This window comes from Selaginella moellendorffii, unplaced genomic scaffold (genome assembly GCF_000143415.4).
Source record: "Selaginella moellendorffii unplaced genomic scaffold, v1.0 SELMOscaffold_2, whole genome shotgun sequence".
NCBI lineage: Eukaryota > Viridiplantae > Streptophyta > Lycopodiopsida > Selaginellales > Selaginellaceae > Selaginella > Selaginella moellendorffii.
In genome coordinates, this window is record NW_003314263.1 from 3,770,248 (window position 1) to 3,789,231 (window position 18,984).

Sequence of the window (18,984 nt, forward strand, 5' to 3'; positions counted from 1 at the left end):
TTAGAAAGAGGAGGATTGAGGACAAACTTTGCTCCCTTGAATCTACTGCTGCTTGAGCTGCTGATTCACAAACTCCACAAAGAGGGGCTGAAAAAAAAATTACGTCATCTTGCTTGTCGTTTTTACATGCCAAGAAAAAAAAGCTTGTCCTTTTTTTCTTGCCAAGAAAAAAAGGCAACGTGATTTTTTTTTCAGCCCGGGAATCTACTGCTGCTTGAGCTCCTGCTGATTCACAAACCCCACAAAGAGGGGCTAATTACGTCATCTTTCTTGTCTTTTTTACTTGCCAAGAAAAAACAGACAAGCAAGATGATGTGATTCTTTTTTCAGCCCGGGTATCTACTGCTGCTTGAGCTGCTGCTGATTCACAAGCCCCACAAAGAGGGGCCGAAAAAAAAACTCACGTCATCTTGCTTGTCTTTTTTTCTTGCCAAGAAAAAGAGAAGGGAGCACCAATAAAAAGACGTCCATCCTCCGTCCTCCTCATTCTCCTCAGCCCCTCTTGCTACTTCACAAGCACAAAAAAAAGACAATAAAGCAAGATGACTTGATCTGCTGCTCTCTTGTCATCTTGCTTTCATTTTCAAGCTCTAGGCTTCAATCAATCACTCCAAACCTTCGATAGATGTGAGCAGTGACAACGAAGCAGAGAACTTGGTCAAAACGGAGGAATTTTCAAAGTTTCCTTTAGAGCTCAAGTCACCCGAGTAGTAAAAAAACAAAAAAGACTCCTGTTGCAACAAAAATAAATAAATAAAAAATCTTTTTGTCGGCCTTGTGAATCAGCAGCACCTAAGGCAGCAGTAGATTCAAGAGAGAGAAGGGAGCACCAAGGGATAAAAAGACGTCCGTCCTCCGTCCTCCTCATTCTCCTCAGCCCCTCTTGCTTCTTTATGCTTGTTTATGCTTCTTTAGCTTGTAGATCCACCGCTCCCTGCTTTCAGGCGACCTCGTAGTGGAGTTTCCACCATGGCTGGTTCGATACCAACACCTCGTGGGGAGTCCCCTTGCATCACAATCAGCTCAAAGACCCCATCCGGCACAGCACTGCTCGACCAGCTGCACCTTGATCTTCCCCAAGAGCCAGCAGCTCGTGGATGTTTCGATGGTGATCCTCCCATCCTTACGGGAGAGCTGCGCCAACACCGAGGTGGCTCTGGAGATCAAGAACTTCTCTCTCGGTGTGGACAACAACGATGTAATCATCAACACGAAGGCTCTAGGATTTTACCCATACCGCTTCAAACTCCATATTAGGCGAGATGAAAAACTCTGCCATTACTATCTATGACTACAACGGCAGCCGTCTTTATCGTCTGGAGGCCGACATGCATCTGCTCTGGTACCCGAAAAGCAACTGGCTGCGTAGAGAAGCCAAATGAATTTTTATAGAGAATGAAAAAAGAAAGGTGGTGGCTTCCGTTTGTCTTTGGATTCGCATTTAGGGCTTTGGCAAACTCAAACTTTGGCGCGAAATTTTTGGTTAGGGTTAGGGCATCCTAGGGCCATGGCAGAGGGAGGCGCGGTCCAGGCGCTTCCTCCGCACAGGCGCGCGCAGGTCTTGCTCCAGGACATGGCGGGCCTCACAGTGCGCCTTCTCGAGCTAGCCGGTAAGCAAAGCGTCTTGCTTCTCTTTCCTCTCCAGATCCAGACTTGGTCAATGCAGGCAGCAAATCGTGGCAAGGCAGCCATCTCAAGAGCCTCTTCCCCCCTTTCCTGGCCGGAGCTCCCGTGCCCGCCGAGGGCCTGGTCGCCAACAGCACCAAAGACGTCCTGGCGCTCCTCGACTCGCATCAATCGCTTCTATCGGACGCGGTGTCCGAGATTGCCGAGCTCCAGAGCCTGGAGCAGGAGAAGCAGCGGATCGCCGAGGCGGTGGCGGCCAAGGACGCGGTGATCCGCGAGTTTGCCAAGCGCGTCAGGGACGTGGAGCAGGTCCTGGAGCTCACGCTGGAGGAATTCGAGGAGTACAGGCGGCCATCCAAGGAGAGGAAGACAATGGACGCCGAGGTGGACGTGTCCGAGCTCGTCTCCTACGCTCATAGGATCAGCTACACGACGTTTGCTCCTCCGGATTATCTTCTCGGTCACCCCGGAGTGCTGGCTCCGGCTCCTCAGGAGCAGCAAATGCGAGCTTCGCAGCTCTACCACTTCAGCGACATGGATCTGGGCGTCTTGAAAGCTCCGGCAACCGCACCGCCACCAGCGCCATCGCTGCCGTCGCCAACGGTGGAAAAATCACCACCGAAAGAAGCAGAAGCAGGAAAGCTCACGCCCTCTACTTCCACTCCGGTTACTCTTCCCGGACTGCCTCCCGGAATCAAGCTCCCACCGATGCCTCCCGGATGGAAGCCCGGAGATCCGGTTCCACTGCCGGAAGTGGTACCGCCAGCTCCAGCTCCAGCGGCACCGGCTCTAGGAGTAATCCAGGTGCCGTTCGTGCAGCTGGATCTAAATCCGGAGCTCGAGGACGACTACGCCTCGGACTACAGCAACGAGGAGCAAAGTTCCGAGGAAGAGTGAGGAACAAAGTAAGTTGGCATTCTTTCTAAGTTCCTTGAGACTTACTTCGTGGCAAGCAGGATGAAAAAACTCGATTTTGCAAGTTAAATCCAAACCTTGAAGGGGGAACAAATACTCGATTCAAATCCAGTGTGGCCGACTTCTTGTAGACAGACAGGTTCGTAATTTACTCAGAATCCAACTTTTGATTGAGTGAGAGAGCATACAGGCCGCATTCGGAAGTAAGGTGTTGAATATCACTGGCTTGATCTTACGTGCTACTCGGACTGGGAGTGGTAATCTTAGAAACGTTTAAGCCTCTCTTCTCACTCAACTTTCACGCATTCCAGGTATGTTGGTTCTTTCGTTTCTTAGAGAGTTCTTACTGTGTGTTTTCCGATACAGAGATCGTCCGAGAAGGCCTGCCTCAACAACGTTACTGGTGTTGGCACTTGGAGGCAAATCGTCTATGCTGTGGCGCTAGTGCTGGTCGTTTTGACGCTCTTGCCGTTGTGGGATGGCTTGGCCACCCAGCTTGGCATTGGCATTGGAACCCGGACTCGCTCGATCTATTTATGTGAAAGCTTCCAGGAGAAACGATGAGCTGCTTGAACAGCTCGTGCCCCTGGAAGATCTTCCCGGCCTTGCACAGCGCCTCCACCAAGATCTCGTAAGAGTTCACGTCGGGGATCCGGCCGCTCTCGATCATCTCCTGGAACAAGTCCTTGGCATCGCCCAGCCGTCCCTCGCGGCAAAGAATGTTGTAAGTGGAGACGCTTGGGAGGAGCTCCTGCTGCTGCAAGGATTTCATCTCCTCGTACAACCCCCGGGCCTCGTCCACCATCTTCATCTTGCACAGCATCTCGATCGCGCACGAGAGATCCACGGATGTTTAGCCAGCCGCTCGCATCTCCTTCACCAGCTCCAGCGCCTCGCCAGCGTTTTTCCTCCGGCAGAGCTCCCTATCGTCTTGAGTAGCCGGACGCCATCTCCCACCTTGTCGCCCACCACAATCGTCTTGACGAGCTGGTTCATAGATCCCGCCGATGGCAGCGGCACGTCTACGAACTCGTCGACGAGCTCCAGAGCCTGCGCTACTTCTCCCCGTTTCGTGAAAGAATCCAGCATCACCGACGCGATGACAGTATCCGGCTCGCACCCTTTCTCCATCATCCTCTAGAAGAGCCGATAAGTGTCGCCGTTCTCCAGGCAATCGACGAGCGAGCTGAAGCACACCACGTCCGGCTGAAGCTTCTTCTCCAGTATCTCCGCCAGCAGCTTCTCGCCCTCGTAGATCTTCCCGACTTTGCAGCACGTTTGCAGACTTGTCACAGTTTGGCGTGGAATTTGCTGCCGAACATTGGTTACCAGTATTACCATGTACTCTTCAGCAAATCACGGAGTACATGCAGTTTGTGAAGGAAATATTAAGGTTTGCCAATCATTTCCTTGCTGTTCGAGGGACCGCAGTTGCTAACAAGCTTCTTTTTCGGCAGGGAAATTGAAGGGAAGCGAGGACTCAAGGATGGCGAGGCAGCCAAAGATGGGATCAGTATGAACGGAGGGCCCGCGTCAACCAAGGGAAACATCTGGGACACGGACTACTGGCGCTCGGGAGTTTCCAAAACGCAGACGATTTCTTCGGTCACTCTTCCGCAACAACAACACCAGCAGCAGCAGCAGCAGCAGCAGCAGCAGCATCAACAACAAGAAGAATCACAAGAACCGCATTGCAACGAAGCTGGACGATTTCTTCTTGTCGCCAGGCCAGTCTCAGCCGCCACTCAACAGCAGCATCGTCAGGGATGAGGGGCCGAGGTGTTGAGTAGAAACTTTTTAAATCATTTCTTTTTCTAAGCCCATAGTGTTTTTCTTCCAGGCATTTAAATACCGTGGAAGTGGCTCAAATGCAAGAAGGAGCTAGCAGAAGAAGTGGACGTTGTCAAGCAGCTGGATGGCGAGAAGCAGGCGTTCAAAGAGGTTCCAGGAGGCCTTGGCTCTCCTTCGGCTGGTCTCAAAGTCATTCATGGCAGTTGACTTTTCTGGAGAAGGCAACTATTCTGACGATCCGGACGTTTGGAGACCGCCTGCTAGAGACGTTTAAGAACAATATGGAAGCCGGAGCCGGGCAAATGGTGGCAGGAAAGTCCATGCAAGAGATCTTCTTCGTGGGCTCAGAAGGGTGGAGACAACAGCAACGGCAAGATGGCAAGAGGTGGGAAAACAAGTGTTTCTGGTACTTCGGAACAGCACCTGCTGCTGGAGCGGCTGTTGGTAGTAAAGCTGCTGGTAATTCTTCTCAACGAATACTGGAAGATCAACTCCGAGCAAACTCGAGTAAGGAGGATCACCATCGATCAGCTCGTGAGGTGTGAGCTTGTGAACCAGCCATGCGCCGCAGACAGGGGAAAGTTGAAACTCGTTACGAGGTCGCTTGAAGGCAGGGAGCTGTGGATCTACAAGCGAAAGCAGCAAGAGGGCTGAGGGGAAAGAGGAGGACGGAGGACGGACGTCTTTTTATCCCTTGGAGCTACCATCCCTCTCTTGAATCTACTGGTGTTTGAGCTGCTGCTGATTCACAAGCTTCACAAAAAGAATTTTTTAATTTTTTTTATTGTTGCAAGAATTTGCTCAACACGGAGCTAAGAAAAAAAACAAAAAAACATGATGCTTTTTTTTGTGTGTGTGGGACTTAGAAAGAGGAGGATTGAGGACAAACGTTGTTTTCTCTTGAATCTACTGCTGCTTGAGCTGCTGCTGATTCACAAACTCCACAAAGAGGGGCTGAAAAAAAAATTACGGCTACTTGCTTGTCTTTCTACTTGCCAAGAAAAAAAGCTTGTCTTGTTTAAAAAGAGACAGCGTGACTTTTTTTTAGCCCGGGAATCTACTGCTGCGAGCTGCTGTTTCACAATCATCTTGCTTGTCTTTTTCTCTTGCTACTTTAACAAAATAAAGCAAAGATCTGCTTTTACAACTCAAAGGAAACAGTGAAAAACCTTGACTTCCTCCGTCTTGACCAAATTCTCTGGCAACAAAAAATGACAAAATTTTTCAGGTCAGGAGAAAGTAAAGAGAGAGAAGGGAGAGAAGGGAGAGAAGGGAGCACCACGTCCGCCCTCCATCCTCCTCATTCTCCTCAGCTCCTCTTGCTTCTTTATGCTTCTTTATGCTTCTTTAACTCGACGACCATCGAGATCCAGGACGAGGGGCTTCGCTGCGGCATAGACTCGAAGATTCTCTTCGATTCTTCCGGATGCCCGGTCTGGGTATATGTCGGGAGAAGCGAGCTCCAAGAGATTGGGTTGTGCTGCGGCATTGAATCGAAGCACGACTGAGATTCCCTGATTGATCCGTTTTGCGAGAATGCTGCCAGCATCGCGTTCCAAGAAACTTGGTCTCTTTCGGGCATTCTCTGGAATATTTCTCGCGCTTCTTCCAGATGCCAGGAGTGGAATATACGCACAGCAGCGGCGTCCACGTCACTAAGTTTTGCTGTGCCTCGAACAAGTTCAAGAGTTAAGGCTTTCAATCACCATGTTAAAGGGATAAGTGAGCATAACAAATTCCATTAAACTTGATTTGTCTTTCATTGGTGAAAGATTAATAAAGCTGCATTTCAGATTGTAATCCTTGAGTGACATCAGCCTGGGGTAAAATTTGCTTGAATTAGGAGGAAGACCAGGCTGAACATTCTCAGAGTCAATGCCAATTTTCTGGTGGGACAGCTGCTTGAGCTGCTTCTGATTCACAAACTTCACACAAAAAGAAAAAAGCAAGAGCTGAAGCAGCAGCTTTCAACGTTTGTCCTCAATCCTCCTCTTTCTAAGCCAAAAAAAAGCTGCTGCTGATTCACAGACTCCACGCAAAAAAAAAAAAGAAGCAAGATGACGTGATCATTTCTTTTTGTTTAATTTTCTTGGCTCTTGAATTTCCGTGTTGACCAAATTCTCTGTCCAGTTGCAACAATAAAAAAAATTAAAAATTCTTTCTGTATTAGCAGCAGCTCCAGTAGATTCAAGAGAGGGGGGTAGCTCCAAGGGATAAAAAGACGTCCGTCCTCCATCCTCCTCATTCTCCTCAGCTCCTCTTGCTTCTTTATGCTTCTTTATGCTTCTTTAGCTTGTCGATCCACCGCTCCCTGCCTTCAGGCGACCTCGTAGTGAGTTTCCACTGTCTGCGGCGCATGGCTGGTTCAATAGCAACACCTCGCGGGGATTCCCCGTGGAGGAAGTCCCCCTGCATCAAAATCAGCTCAAAGATCCCATCCGGCACAGCACTGCTCGACCAGCTGCACCTTGATCTTCCCAATGGACTGCCTAAGAGCCAGCACCTCGTGGATGTTTCGATGGTGATCCTCCCATCCTTACGGGAGAGCTGCGCCAACAATGAGGTGGCTCTGGAGATCAAGAACTTCTTTCTCGGTGTGGACGACAACGATGTAATCATCAACACCAAGGCTCTAGGATTTTACCCATACCGCATCAAACTCCATATTAGTCCACAGCTTGGCGAGATGAAAAATTCTGCCATTACTATCTATGACTACAATTTCCGTGACGGCAGCCGTGTTAATGCCAATTCTAGCACTCTCACCAAGAACAGCGAAGGTGAGATTGGAGCTCGACTTAATTTATGGCCAGTATCGTTCACATTCAAGAAGAAGTGGGGGCAGTCACGCCAAGAGCCAATAGAGTATGAGTCGATCCATGTTGAAACTTCAGGGAACATTGCAAAGGTCGAGTGGAAATTACTTCACTGGAATCACAACGGCATGAAGTATAATCCATCCAAACCATACTCCGGGTCAATTTCCCTCGAGGTACATGCTTTATTCCTTGATTGTTTTCAAATTCGTTTTCTTTCTAGCCGCCTTTTCGAGGAGGACGAACAAAAATCAGCGTGGAAGACTTTCCTGTTATTGTGTGGCATCTGCCCGCGAGCACGGCGTCCAAGTTTCAGCTCGGGTTCAACATTCGTCTGGAGGCCGACATGCATCTCCTCTGGTACCCGAAAAGCAATTGGCTGCGTAGAGAAGCCAAATGCATCAGCAAGAGAGTCGAATTTTCTCGTGAGTTTGTGGTCACCAAGCTTGGTGAGTAGAAGTCTGGACACTGTCGTATACTTGTGATATCCAACTTTTATAGAGAATGGTGGCTGCGCAGACCTTTCTTTTTCCCTTTGTCTTTGGATTCGCATTTAGGGCTTTTGATATTTGGCGCGAAATGTTTTGGTCCCTGGCTAGGGTTAGGGCATCCTAGGGCCATGGCAGAGGGAGGCGCGGTCCAGGCGCTTCCTCCGCACAGGCGCGCGCAGGTCTTGCTCCAGGACATGGCGGGCCTCACAGTGCGCCTTCTCGAGCTAGCCGGTAAGCAAAGCGTCTTTCTTCTCTTTCCTCTCCAGATCCAGACTTGGTCAATGCAGGCAGCAAATCGTGGCAAGGCAGCCATCTCAAGAGCCTCTTCCCCCCTTTCCTGGCCGGAGCTCCCGTGCCCGCCGAGGGCCTGGTCGCCAACAGCACCAAAGACGTCCTGGCGCTCCTCGACTCGCATCAATCGCTTCTATCGGACGCGGTGTCCGAGATTGCCGAGCTCCAGAGCCTGGAGCAGGAGAAGCAGCGAATCGCCGAGGCGGTGGCGGCCAAGGACGCGGTGATCCGCGAGTTTGCCAAGCGCGTCAGGGACGCGGAGCAGGTCCTGGAGCTCACGCTGGAGGAATTCGAGGAGTACAGGCGGCCATCCAAGGAGAGGAAGACAATGGACGCCGAGGTGGACGTGTCCGAGCTCGTCTCCTACGCTCATAGGATCAGCTACACGACGTTTGCTCCTCCGGATTATCTTCTCGGTCAGCCCGGAGTGCTGGCTCCGGCTCCTCAGGAGCAGCAAATGCGAGCTTCGGAGCTCTACCACTTCAGCGACATGGATCTGGGCGTCTTGAAAGCTCCGGCAACCGCACCGCGACCAGTGCCATCGCTGCCGTCGCCAACGGTGGAGAAATCACCACCGAAAGAAGCAGCAGCAGGAAAGCTCACGCCCTCTACTTCCACTCCGGTTACTCTTCCCGGACTGCCTCCCGGAATCAAGCTCCCACCGATGCCTCCCGGATGGAAGCCCGGAGATCCGGTTCCACTGCCGGAAGTGGCTCCAGCTCCAGCGGCACCGGCTCCAGGAGTAATCCAGGTGCCGTTCGTGCAGCTGGATCTAAATCCGGAGCTCGAAGACGACTACGCCTCGGACTACAGCAACGAGGAGCAAAGTTCCGAGGAAGAGTGAGGAACCAAGTAAGTTGGCATTCTTTCTAAATTCCTTGAGACATACTTCGTACCCTGAGGGCAAGCAGGATGAAAAAACTCGATTTTGCAAGTTAAATCCAAACCTTGAAGGGGGAACAAATGCTCGATTCAAATCCAACAGTCTTTTCCACTTACACCAGGTCTTGTGTAGCCGACTTCTTGTAGACGAAGAGGTCCGTAATTTACTCAGAATCCAACTTTTGATTGAGTGAGAGAGCATACAGGCCGCATTCGGGAGTAAGGTGTTGAATATCACTGGCTTGAGCTTACGTGCTACTCGGACTGGGAGTGGTAATCTTAGAAACGTTTAAGCCTTTCTTCTCACTCAACTTTCACGCATTCCAGGTATGTTAGTTCTTTCGTTTCTTAGAGAGTTCTTACTGTGTGTTTTCCGATACAGAGATCGTCCGAGAAGGCCTGCCTCAACGACGTTACTGGTGTTGGCACTTGGAGGCAAATCGTCTATGCTGTGGCGCTAGCGTTGGTCGTTTTGACGCTCTTGCCGTTGTGGGATCGCTTGGCCACCCAGCTTGGCATTGGCATTGGAACCCGGACTCGCTCGATCTATTCATGTGAAAGCTTCCAGGAGAAACGATGAGCTGCTTGAACAGCTCGTGCCCCTGAAGGATCTTCCCGGCCTTGCACAGCGCCTCCACCAAGATCTCGTAGGAGTTCACGTCGGGGATCCGGCCGCTCTCGATCATCTCCTGGAACAAGTCCTTGGCATCGCCCAACCGTCCCTCACAGCACAAGCGCCCCAAAAGAATGTTGTAAGTGGAGACGCTTGGGAGGAGCTCCTGCTGTTGCGAGGATTTCATCTCCTCGTACAACCTCCACCATCTTCATCTCGCACAGCACCTCAATCGCGCACGAGAGATCCACGGACGTTTAGCCAGCCGCTCGCATCTCCTTCACCAGCTCCAGCGCCTCGCCAGCGTTTTTCCTCCGGCAGAGCTCCCTATCGTCTTGAGTAGCCGGACGCCATCTCCCACCTTGTCGCCCACCACAATCGTCTTGACGAGCTGGTTCATAGATCCGCCGATGGCAGCGGCAAGTCCACGAACTCGTCGACGAGCTCCAGAGCCTGCGCTACTTCTCCCCGTTTCGTGAAAGAGTCCAGCATCACCGACGCGATGGCTTGCACCCTTTCTCCATCCTCCGGAAGAGCCGATAAGCGTCGCCGTATCGACCAGCCTTGTCCAGGCAATCGACGAGCGAGCTGAAGCACACCACGTCCGGCTGGAGCTTCTTCTCCAGCATCTCTGCCAGCAGCTTCTCGCCATCGTAGATCTTCCCAGACATTGCAGCACGCGTTGATGAGGATACTATAGACGACGTTGTCCGGAGGGCAAGACTCTCCTTCTTCACCACCATCGTCCCAGCCTTGCACATCCTCATATTGCTGCGGCCAAGCGCATCTTCGATCGAATGCCCGAGGAGCGCAACCTTGTCTCCTGGAACTCGATGCTTGCCGCTTTCACATACAATGACCGCTCGATCTCTTTGCGGAAGAGGCTGATTTCGCGGAAAACTTTTTTGTTCCTTATAAATTTTACTGGACTCACTCTCTTGTCATAGTTTGGCGTGGAATTTGCTGCCGAACATGTGTTACCACAACAGCTCAATCTTCAGCAATTCATGAAGTACATGCAGTTTGTGAAGGAATTCCCCAATCATTTCATTGCTATTTGAGGGACCGCAGTTGATAACAAGCTTCTTTTTCAGCAGGGAAATTGAAAGGAAGCGAGGACTCAAGGATGGCGAGGCAGCCAAAGATGGGATGGGATCAGTATGACAACCAAGGGAAACATCTGGGCCACGGACTACTGGCGCTCGGGAGTTTCCAAAACGCAGACGATTTCTTCGGTCACTCTTCCGCAACAACACCACCACAGCAGCAGCGATCAACAACAAGAAGAATCACAACAACCGCATTGCAACGAAGCTGGACGATTTCTTCTTGTCGCCAGGCCAGTCTCAGCCGCCACTCAACAGCAGCATCGTCAGGGACGAGGGGCCGAGGAAGGAGTTCTCATTCTCTCCGCGGCACTGGTGCTAACTCGAGAGCCTCGTTGAAGCAGCAGCAACAGGATTTGTTGCAATAGCAGGTCGCTTCTTTGAAACTAAAAAGTTTGACCCGTTTGAGATCAACGGTGTGGATTTGCCATGTGCTAGATTCCACTATGCCCTAAAAGTTTATTCCTTCCCCTTTTGCATGATCCATCTCTTTTTCACGTGTGGTTTGTACACCTTAGATGGGTGCCTCACACAGAGCGTAAAATCCAAAGCATGATCCCTTGCAAAAGCTGGGTCAATGTTTCATACGAGATAACTTTCCCTTTGCGATGTCCACCTTGAGTTAAAGCATGAACTTCCGTTAGCTCCACGATCCAGATGCTCGTTTCGTTGCTCGTGACATTCTTTTGCTTGTCTTGGCGGAAGCTGGAAGTGGGTGATAGCAAAGGAGCCACTCACTTCAGCAGATTTTCCTTTCACAGTCTCGGTCGCGACTGTTCACCTTACTCTGACCTTGCAACCCAACAGCTCATGGATGGAAAGGGAGTGGCGAAAAAAGAGTTGGAAGGCCTTCAAGGCAAGCTGAGCACGACAACTACTCAGCTGGCCAACAAGACGAATGACTTCAACAGTCTGCAAGGGCAATCTCGAGAGCTTGGATTAGTGGCTGACAGTATGAACCAGAAGCAGGAGAGTTAAGGCTTTCAGTCACCATGTCAGAGCATAACAAGATGATTAAGCTGGAGAATGAGATTATCAAACAGGAGAATGAGAAGATCAAGCAAGAAAATGAAAAGATAAAACAAGAGAATGATCAACTCACAAGATTCACGTCCTAAGTGAGCAATGTCAACGAGAATGAGAAGCAGGAGATGGAAATCTGAGTAGCTTAAGATTTGGTGCTACTGTTTCTAAAACTAGGTGTTATTTTTTCTTTTGGTATTTAAGCAATTTGTTTTTCTCACAGCCTTATTCTTTCTTCTACAGAAACGATTACGGTGACTTCTTTCTCTTGTAGAAGACCTGAGGCCCAGGAACGGGATCTTCCAAATGAGGAACCTTGATCACTCCGTACACCATCTTCCTGTCTTGGGCTATGGGACGTGAAAAGCAATATTAAGAATCACAACCAAGATCGACCACTATGATCTGCAGCTTCCTCATCATGGTGAATGAATCCTCCTCCAAGTGTAAAAACCTTGAGAATGAATGGAGAGACTCATAGTGACTAGTTTGCTCTGTGTACGAAAGTTAACGTGCATGACTCACTTGTTTCACTGACTTAGTCGTAGTCAAAGACACTGCTCTGGTTAGTCAAACACCAGAGTCTAGTCCAAGACCCTGCTTCAGTCAAACTTTCAGTGTAACAAAGTCTAATCCAAGGAAACAAAATCTTTAAGAAAATTCCTGTTATTTCTTCGTTTTGTTTCTCTGATCAAGTCGTCAGGCACAAATCCACTATCGATCATCTCCCTCAGAGCTTCTTCTGCATCATCTTCATATTCTTCTTCGCTTTTCTCTTCTTGAGACTGGTGCCTACAAAGCCTGTCGACGATTGTAGCACATGTCGCTGCTGGGAATGAATCCCAGAGAGATGAGCTGCTTGAACAGCTCGTGTCCCTTGAAGATCTTCCTGGCCTTGCACAGCGCCTCTACCTAAGAGTTCACGTTGGGGAAAAAACCATCGTTTCTCCTGGAAGCTTTCACATAAATAGATAGCAAGTCCGGTTCTTGGGTGGCCAAGCCATCCTACAACGGCAACAGCGTCAAAACGACCAACACTAGCACTACAGCATAAACGATTTTCCTCCAAGTGCCATCACCAGCAATGTTGTTGAGGCAGGCCTTCTTGGATGATCTCTGTATCGGAAAACCCACAGTAAGAACTCTCTAAGAAATGAACGAACTGACATACCTGGACAATGATAATGTACAAACCCCACCAACTGAAAGTTGAGTGAGAAGAAAGACTTAAATGTCCACTCCTAGCCCCAGTAGATTACCACTCCCAGTCCATGTAGCACGTAAGTGATCAAGCTAGTGATATTCAACACCTTACTCCCGAATGCGGCCTGTATGCTCTCTCACTCAATCAAAAGTTGGATTCTTGAGGAAACTACCAAACCTAGAGAGCTCTTCCTCCGTCTACAAGAAGTTGGCTACATGAGACCTAGTGTAAGTGGAAAAGACTGTTCTTACCCCTGGAGTTGAATCATTTATTCCCCCTTCAAGGTTTGGATTTAACTTGCAAATTTTTTTTCATCTTGCTGGTTTCATCCTGCATGTGCGACGAACCAATGTGATGCACAATGATGTGGCTGTTGAACCTGGTGTGGGCAAGGAATGTGCATGGTTATGCTAGTGCACAGCCCTGCAGCTGCCCAACCTTGCTTTGCTTGTGGATGCACTCCTGGAGAATGTGTCATGAGGAGCATTATCGAAAGTCATGAGGCTTACCACTGAATTAAAAACATAATCACTAAGAGGGATAAATGTTTACTGGGTTGACAGCATAGAAGACTAGCACACCACCATCAATCTCCAAAACATTTGAGGCTAATGCAAGCTCAAATAAATAGAAGTTATACAAGAGGCTCAATACAAAAAAGCAGTGATAAATAATTTCTGTTTTCTTCTTCCATGATTGGTATCTAATGAAAATGCTCTTGTGATTGCTTACATAATATACTCTACATTACATCCATCATTTGGTTGGAAGAAAATGGCTAGTCAAAGAAGGAATGGAGAGTGAACAAAAATTTGTCCACCTCCAATATATCAATGTTGAATTCAAAAGGATTAATATCTAAACTCTTATGAGAGAGTGCATGGAATTGATTAGTCTAAACAGAAATCTCCTTAATGCTGTCATGTTTGATTAGAGATATAAACCCCAAATAAAGCATGACTTTTATAAACCCAAAGAGGTTTTTTTTGCAATTGACACCCTTGAGCCTCAAGTTTCAGAATGCAAATGATGGCAAATGATGGGTAAGCTATCTCAATGAGACTGGCCATGTATGAATGTTGGACCCAAAAATCCTTGGCTCATGAGCATTTGTAGTTGTCATCTAAAATGTCTTAATCACATACTTAAGATGGCAAAAATTATTCCTGAAATCTATGATGCTTAGGATTGCATTGCCAATATAATCCTAGAGACATCAACCAAGCGTCCCGCCCACCCGAGAAAATCGATCATACACCAGTAGTGCTGCTTGGTGGGCCGGAAGTGCCAAAGTCCGAGATCATCGACATAAAGTTGGCTCTACACTCGGACACTTCCCCGGGGTGACTGAAAGCGAGCAGGACAGAGAGAAAGCAAGCCTCGTCTGGAACATCTACAAGCTTCATCGCATGGAAGAAATGGAACGTGTCTTCTCCCGGGCACAGAGGCTGAGCAAGACACTCCAGGAAACCAGACTCGGTGATGGGATCGTATCAAACAGCTTCTTGGTGGTGTCTAGGTGACAATCGTTTCTCCCAGCGTGAGCAACTAGCATCGCTGATAAAACAGCCAACACACATTCTACTGCAAAGTGTTAGCCTGCGGGGAGGCACTTGCACTAATGAACAACGAAGCCTTCTCGCTTGTAGTTTCGGAAACACATCCATCCGCATTTGTTAACTAGTGCATCTTATTTTTATACACTTTATAGATTCCCATAAGGTATAAGAGATCTGGTTGTTGAGGTGGGAAATTTTGTAAGAGTGGGTTGTCAAATAGTTGTCTTACAATTGTCTCAGGTGTTTTAAGGACATTATTGTCCAAAACTACAAGTGAGAAGTGTTCGTTGTTCATCCGCACAAATGCTTCCTTGTAGGCTAACGCTTTGTAAAAGAATGTGGGTGTATTAGCTACTTTATCAGCCTCACTAATATATAAATGTTTATACACCCATTCCAATTGCCATTGTGTCTCAGAGGTGGTCATCACATCCATGGACAGGGTACTTTGGCAATTTTGTAATGCCATTCAAACCCGATAATTTATATACTGTTTAACAATGGCTTCATTGATTGGCTAATTTCAAATGTAAAATTGCTAGGAGTTTATAAGTAGAGTCTTTGACCACCTTGCTGTTTATGATGCTTATGATATCTACACTACTCATTCGTAAAAGCTACCAAAATGAAACCAACAAAAGTCATTAAACTAAACAACTTCATCATCTGCTTGGGGAACAGAGTATAGAGATAGGTTCGAGGAATCCCTATGGGTTTCTCATGCTCATCTTTGTGGTGTAACTTGTACCTCTTTTACTTCGAGTAAAACTTTCTTACTCGACTTGCATGATTAGGCTGATATGATTTACTCTGCCTTTTCAAATATACATTTAGGTAGATGGATGATCTTGTATTGATGAACAATCCTATGATCCTCCGTGAATACCTGTGAATGAATGGACCGAAGGGAGTGTCTCGAGCTCATTGAGTCTTGCCAGACGCTTCCCAAGGCCTGGGAGCTCCACGCTCGGATTCTCTCCAGCGGAGCCAGCCTCAGCTCTGACACTCTCGTTCCCAACAAGCTCATCGAGATGTTCGGTGCTTGCGGCAGCATAGAGGACGCTTCCAAGATCTTCGCGTCCATGGACAACTCCAGGAACTCCTACTCTTGGGATTTTATGCTGGCCATCTTCTGCAGGAGTGGTGGAGCTGCAAATCTCTCCCGGGCCAAAGAACTTTACGACCAAATGCCGTCTCAGAGTTTGGTGGCCTCCACAACTATGCTGCTCGCGTATGCCCAGAACGGGCATATCGAAGAATCCAAAAAGGTCTTCGAAGGAATGCCGGGGAGGGACGTGATCTCCTGGAATGCCATGCTAGCTGCTTTCTCCGGTGCTGGAAGCCTGGAAGAGATGGAGCAAGTATTTTCTAGTATGCCCGAGCTGGACTTGGTTTCATGGACCACCTTGCTATTTACAAGATGGAAATCGAAAATATTTCACCCACTTATTTGAATGAATCTTTAAACTATCTAACAAGTCCAAAGTGTAAGTCGAATGTAGTGATTTCCCTCGCGGCTATGACATGCACCTCCTGTGCAGGTTTCGATTTTAATTTTTTTTATTGTAACACGAACAACACGAACAAAAGAAAAAAAAGGGCAAGATGACGTGAAAGTGATGGTATCTCCAGGATAAAAAGACGTCTGTCCTCCATCGTCCTCATTCTCCTCAGCTCCTCTTGCTTCTTTATACTTCATTTCCTAAGCCTTCAAATCTAGATCATATAGGTTGATGGTACTTTTCTAACAACAAAGTATGATAGGTGCAGATCACTTTCATTCCGGATCTTGATGTACATCCATTGAGATTCTAATTGCTTTGTTGTAAATGCATCTAAAGTAATCTTGGGATAAGTTTTTGCACTCTTCTATATGATTAATATTACTGGTGGTGTTGTCCTTAAGATTGATAATTTTGTTGAGTGCTTTGTGGCAAATGGATTCCATCGATTTGCACTAAGATGACTAATCCTTTGTAGTCTGCATTAGATTATTTTGACCGGCCCATTGACACTAGTATAAACAGTGCTTGACATTTTCTTTGACTTTTGGAGAGAACTAGCCAATCACCCACCACATGTTGATGATTTGGCAAATTTAGGTTGAGAGTAGGAGATTCTATCCTCTACTCAATGCATTCCATTCTTTGGGTATTTTATTGAAACATAATAAATTCAGTTTTTATGCCTTTCTGGACAGAGAACAACAAAAGAAAAAATTCTCCAAACTTACCATGAATTCCTTGGTTGTGCTTAGAACAAATAGCATAAGCAAACCATTGATTAGATTTATGTTCTGTTTGAAAACTTGAAAATACAATACAAATTTCATCTTCCCACAATGGGATAGACTCCACTATTTGATAACAAAGGATTTTTTTTAAAAAAACTCTTGTTTACAGAAAACTTTGTTATCCCATCAACATGATAATGGGATATATGAATAACCGTGGCATGTCTGCAATCTTCTTCTTGTACACAAAGATCTCTCACAAGTGGTCTAGTTTCTTTGTGGCTAGGAGCAATAAGAAGTACTGCACAGCCAGAACAGGAGCCACAAATCATCAGTGTTTGTGTACTCCATCATCTTAGGTAGCTAGAAATCTTGAAAGGGCCACACATCAGTCCATATCCAGTTCAGCGGGAAAGTGGGAGGAAATTGTGTGGCATTCTGTATTGGTATCCAAGTATCACACTTTGGCACGGCTATCCCTCATAGGTATTTTTGGTTAAGCAGATTGACTAGGCCATTTCCAGAACATTCATCCGGAGCATAGGATCATCCATCACGTAACCTGGTACCTATCATAACCAAAACGATATCTCCAAACATTTCCTATGTCACCTCCTATGGTTTGGGTGTCTAGGGGATACTTGTATCATGGAAGATGAGGATTAGTAATGCAAGCTCAAGTAGCTCTATCTCTCTTTTTTGTAAAGGTACACAACTAGGATTCAAGAATGAAATGAGACTTGCACAACTAATGCTCACGAGCCAATTTACTCAAGTACATGTCCAGGCTGCACATTAGAAGTGACTTCCAAGGACGAAATCTAGAGAACATGCTCAACTTGATTACTTTCCGCTGCCTCATGAATCTCACCATCTAGTCCAGTCGCATGAAAGCCCTTTGTGTTGCAGTGTTAAGTTCTGGTGTTCTGGCCGTAAAGAGTTCCTACAGGCTGAGGGTGAGGAGAAACATAGAAACTGAATCATTTATACCTTTTTTTTGTGCAGCCAAGAAAGAGGTAGTGAGATTCCTCACAACCTTAGTAGTGGGTGTGAGTTCATTTTGAGCTAGACCCAAGCAAACACTTTGTTGGTGTTGCTCATTCTTGCGATGCACAACGAAGTGCCTGTTGATCTTGGTATGGGTGAGGAATGCACGTGGTTGTGCTAGTGCACAGCCTTACAGTTGCCCAATCTTGCTTTGCTTGTGGACGTGCTCATGGAGAATGCAGCGGCAACGGATACAAGCAAGAAACTCTAATGTTAGGGTTTTCCTTGTTGCTTCATACCTTTCGGTGTGAGAAAATCCAGCACAAGTCGAATAGTTATATCTTGTAATTAGGTTTGCCTAGCTATACACATTTGAATGGATGGAAGTTCCCTTTTGCCACAACACGAGTTCTTGATGCAGCTTCACACCGCCTTCCAAAACCACATAAGTTCTGGACACTTACGAATCCTCTAGGATGGATGTCCCCTCTGGAGGCATCTAACTAGATTCAGATGGCAGCTTTACTAAGAACAGATGCAATACAGTGGTCAAAACAAACACTGGAAGTGTCCTACCAAGATGCAACTTTGGGGAACTATGCTTATAAACCGGCTATCCCATTCCAAAAGACTGCAGATGAGGTTTTCAAGTAGACTGCTTTCCATGGATGATGTGATGGGGATGCATTATTGAATACAAAAACTTAGAACCTATCACAGGGGGACCAATGTATATGAAATCAGCTTTGATTGTACTCCCGTTGTGACTGCTAGGGATGTGAAGGTCCCTGCTCACTACTAATCCACAAGTAATCCTCCAGATAGCTGCTTTCCTGCAAATCCAATAATGGATGCAAGCAACTACTATTGAGGTGACAGCACCATCAATACTAAAACGTCTGAGGCCAATGCAAGCTTGAGTAAACAAAAGCTACACAAGAGGCTTAGTGCAAGAAAGCAGCGATAAATAATTTCTATTTTCTTCTTCCATGATTGGTATTTAATGAAAATGCTCTCGTGATTGCTTATATAGTGTACTCTACACTACATCCCATCATTTGGCCAGAAGAAAATGGCTGGTCAAAGAAGGAACAAAGGGCAAATGAAAATTTGTCCACCTCTAATATATCAGTACTAGATTCAAGAAGATCAATATCCGAACTTTTATGGGAGAGTGTATGGAATTGATTAGTTTAGACATAGATTTCTTTGATCCCATCACGTTTGGCTAGATATATAAACCCTAGATCAAGCATGACTTTTATAAACCCAAAGAGGTTTTTTGCAATTGGGACACCCTTGAACCTCAAGTTTGCGAATGCAAACGATGGCCATGGGTAAGCTACTTTGATGAGACTAGCCATATATGAATGCTAGACCCAAAAATCTTTGGCTCATGAGCACTTATAGCTGTCATCTAGAAGTCTTAATCACATCACCCCAAAAC

At 47.2% G+C, this 18,984-nt stretch overlaps 3 protein-coding genes across 4 annotated transcripts; 2 read left to right on the forward strand and 1 right to left on the reverse strand.

Annotated features, from left to right (window-relative positions):
* The first annotated feature begins 1,498 nt into the window (after nucleotides 1–1,498).
* LOC112342283 (mediator of RNA polymerase II transcription subunit 4-like) lies at nucleotides 1,499–5,157 on the forward strand. Its single transcript, XM_024663855.1, has 7 exons — nucleotides 1,499–1,610; nucleotides 1,667–2,531; nucleotides 2,583–2,680; nucleotides 2,732–2,852; nucleotides 2,908–3,934; nucleotides 3,999–4,320; nucleotides 4,382–5,157. The coding sequence occupies exons 1-2, from the start codon at nucleotides 1,508–1,510 to the stop codon at nucleotides 2,521–2,523; spliced, it is 960 nt and encodes a 319-aa protein (XP_024519623.1). The 5' UTR covers nucleotides 1,499–1,507; the 3' UTR covers nucleotides 2,524–2,531; nucleotides 2,583–2,680; nucleotides 2,732–2,852; nucleotides 2,908–3,934; nucleotides 3,999–4,320; nucleotides 4,382–5,157.
* Nucleotides 2,939–3,364, reverse strand: LOC112341269 (pentatricopeptide repeat-containing protein At3g22470, mitochondrial-like). The gene has a single exon (XM_024661163.1). It carries the CDS (start codon nucleotides 3,362–3,364, stop codon nucleotides 2,939–2,941), a length of 426 nt encoding a protein of 141 aa, XP_024516931.1.
* A 2,579-nt stretch (nucleotides 5,158–7,736) lies between the features above and the next one.
* LOC112342255 (mediator of RNA polymerase II transcription subunit 4-like) lies at nucleotides 7,737–8,983 on the forward strand. Of its 2 annotated transcripts, XM_024663827.1 has the most exons (3): nucleotides 7,737–7,870; nucleotides 7,927–8,782; nucleotides 8,842–8,928. In XM_024663827.1, the coding sequence occupies exons 1-2, from the start codon at nucleotides 7,768–7,770 to the stop codon at nucleotides 8,772–8,774; spliced, it is 951 nt and encodes a 316-aa protein (XP_024519595.1). In that variant the 5' UTR covers nucleotides 7,737–7,767; the 3' UTR covers nucleotides 8,775–8,782; nucleotides 8,842–8,928. The 2 variants fall into 2 exon arrangements, with proteins under 2 accessions (XP_024519595.1, XP_024519590.1); XM_024663822.1 differs by having other exon boundaries at nucleotides 7,927–8,983.
* Nucleotides 8,984–18,984: the final 10,001 nt, after the last annotated feature.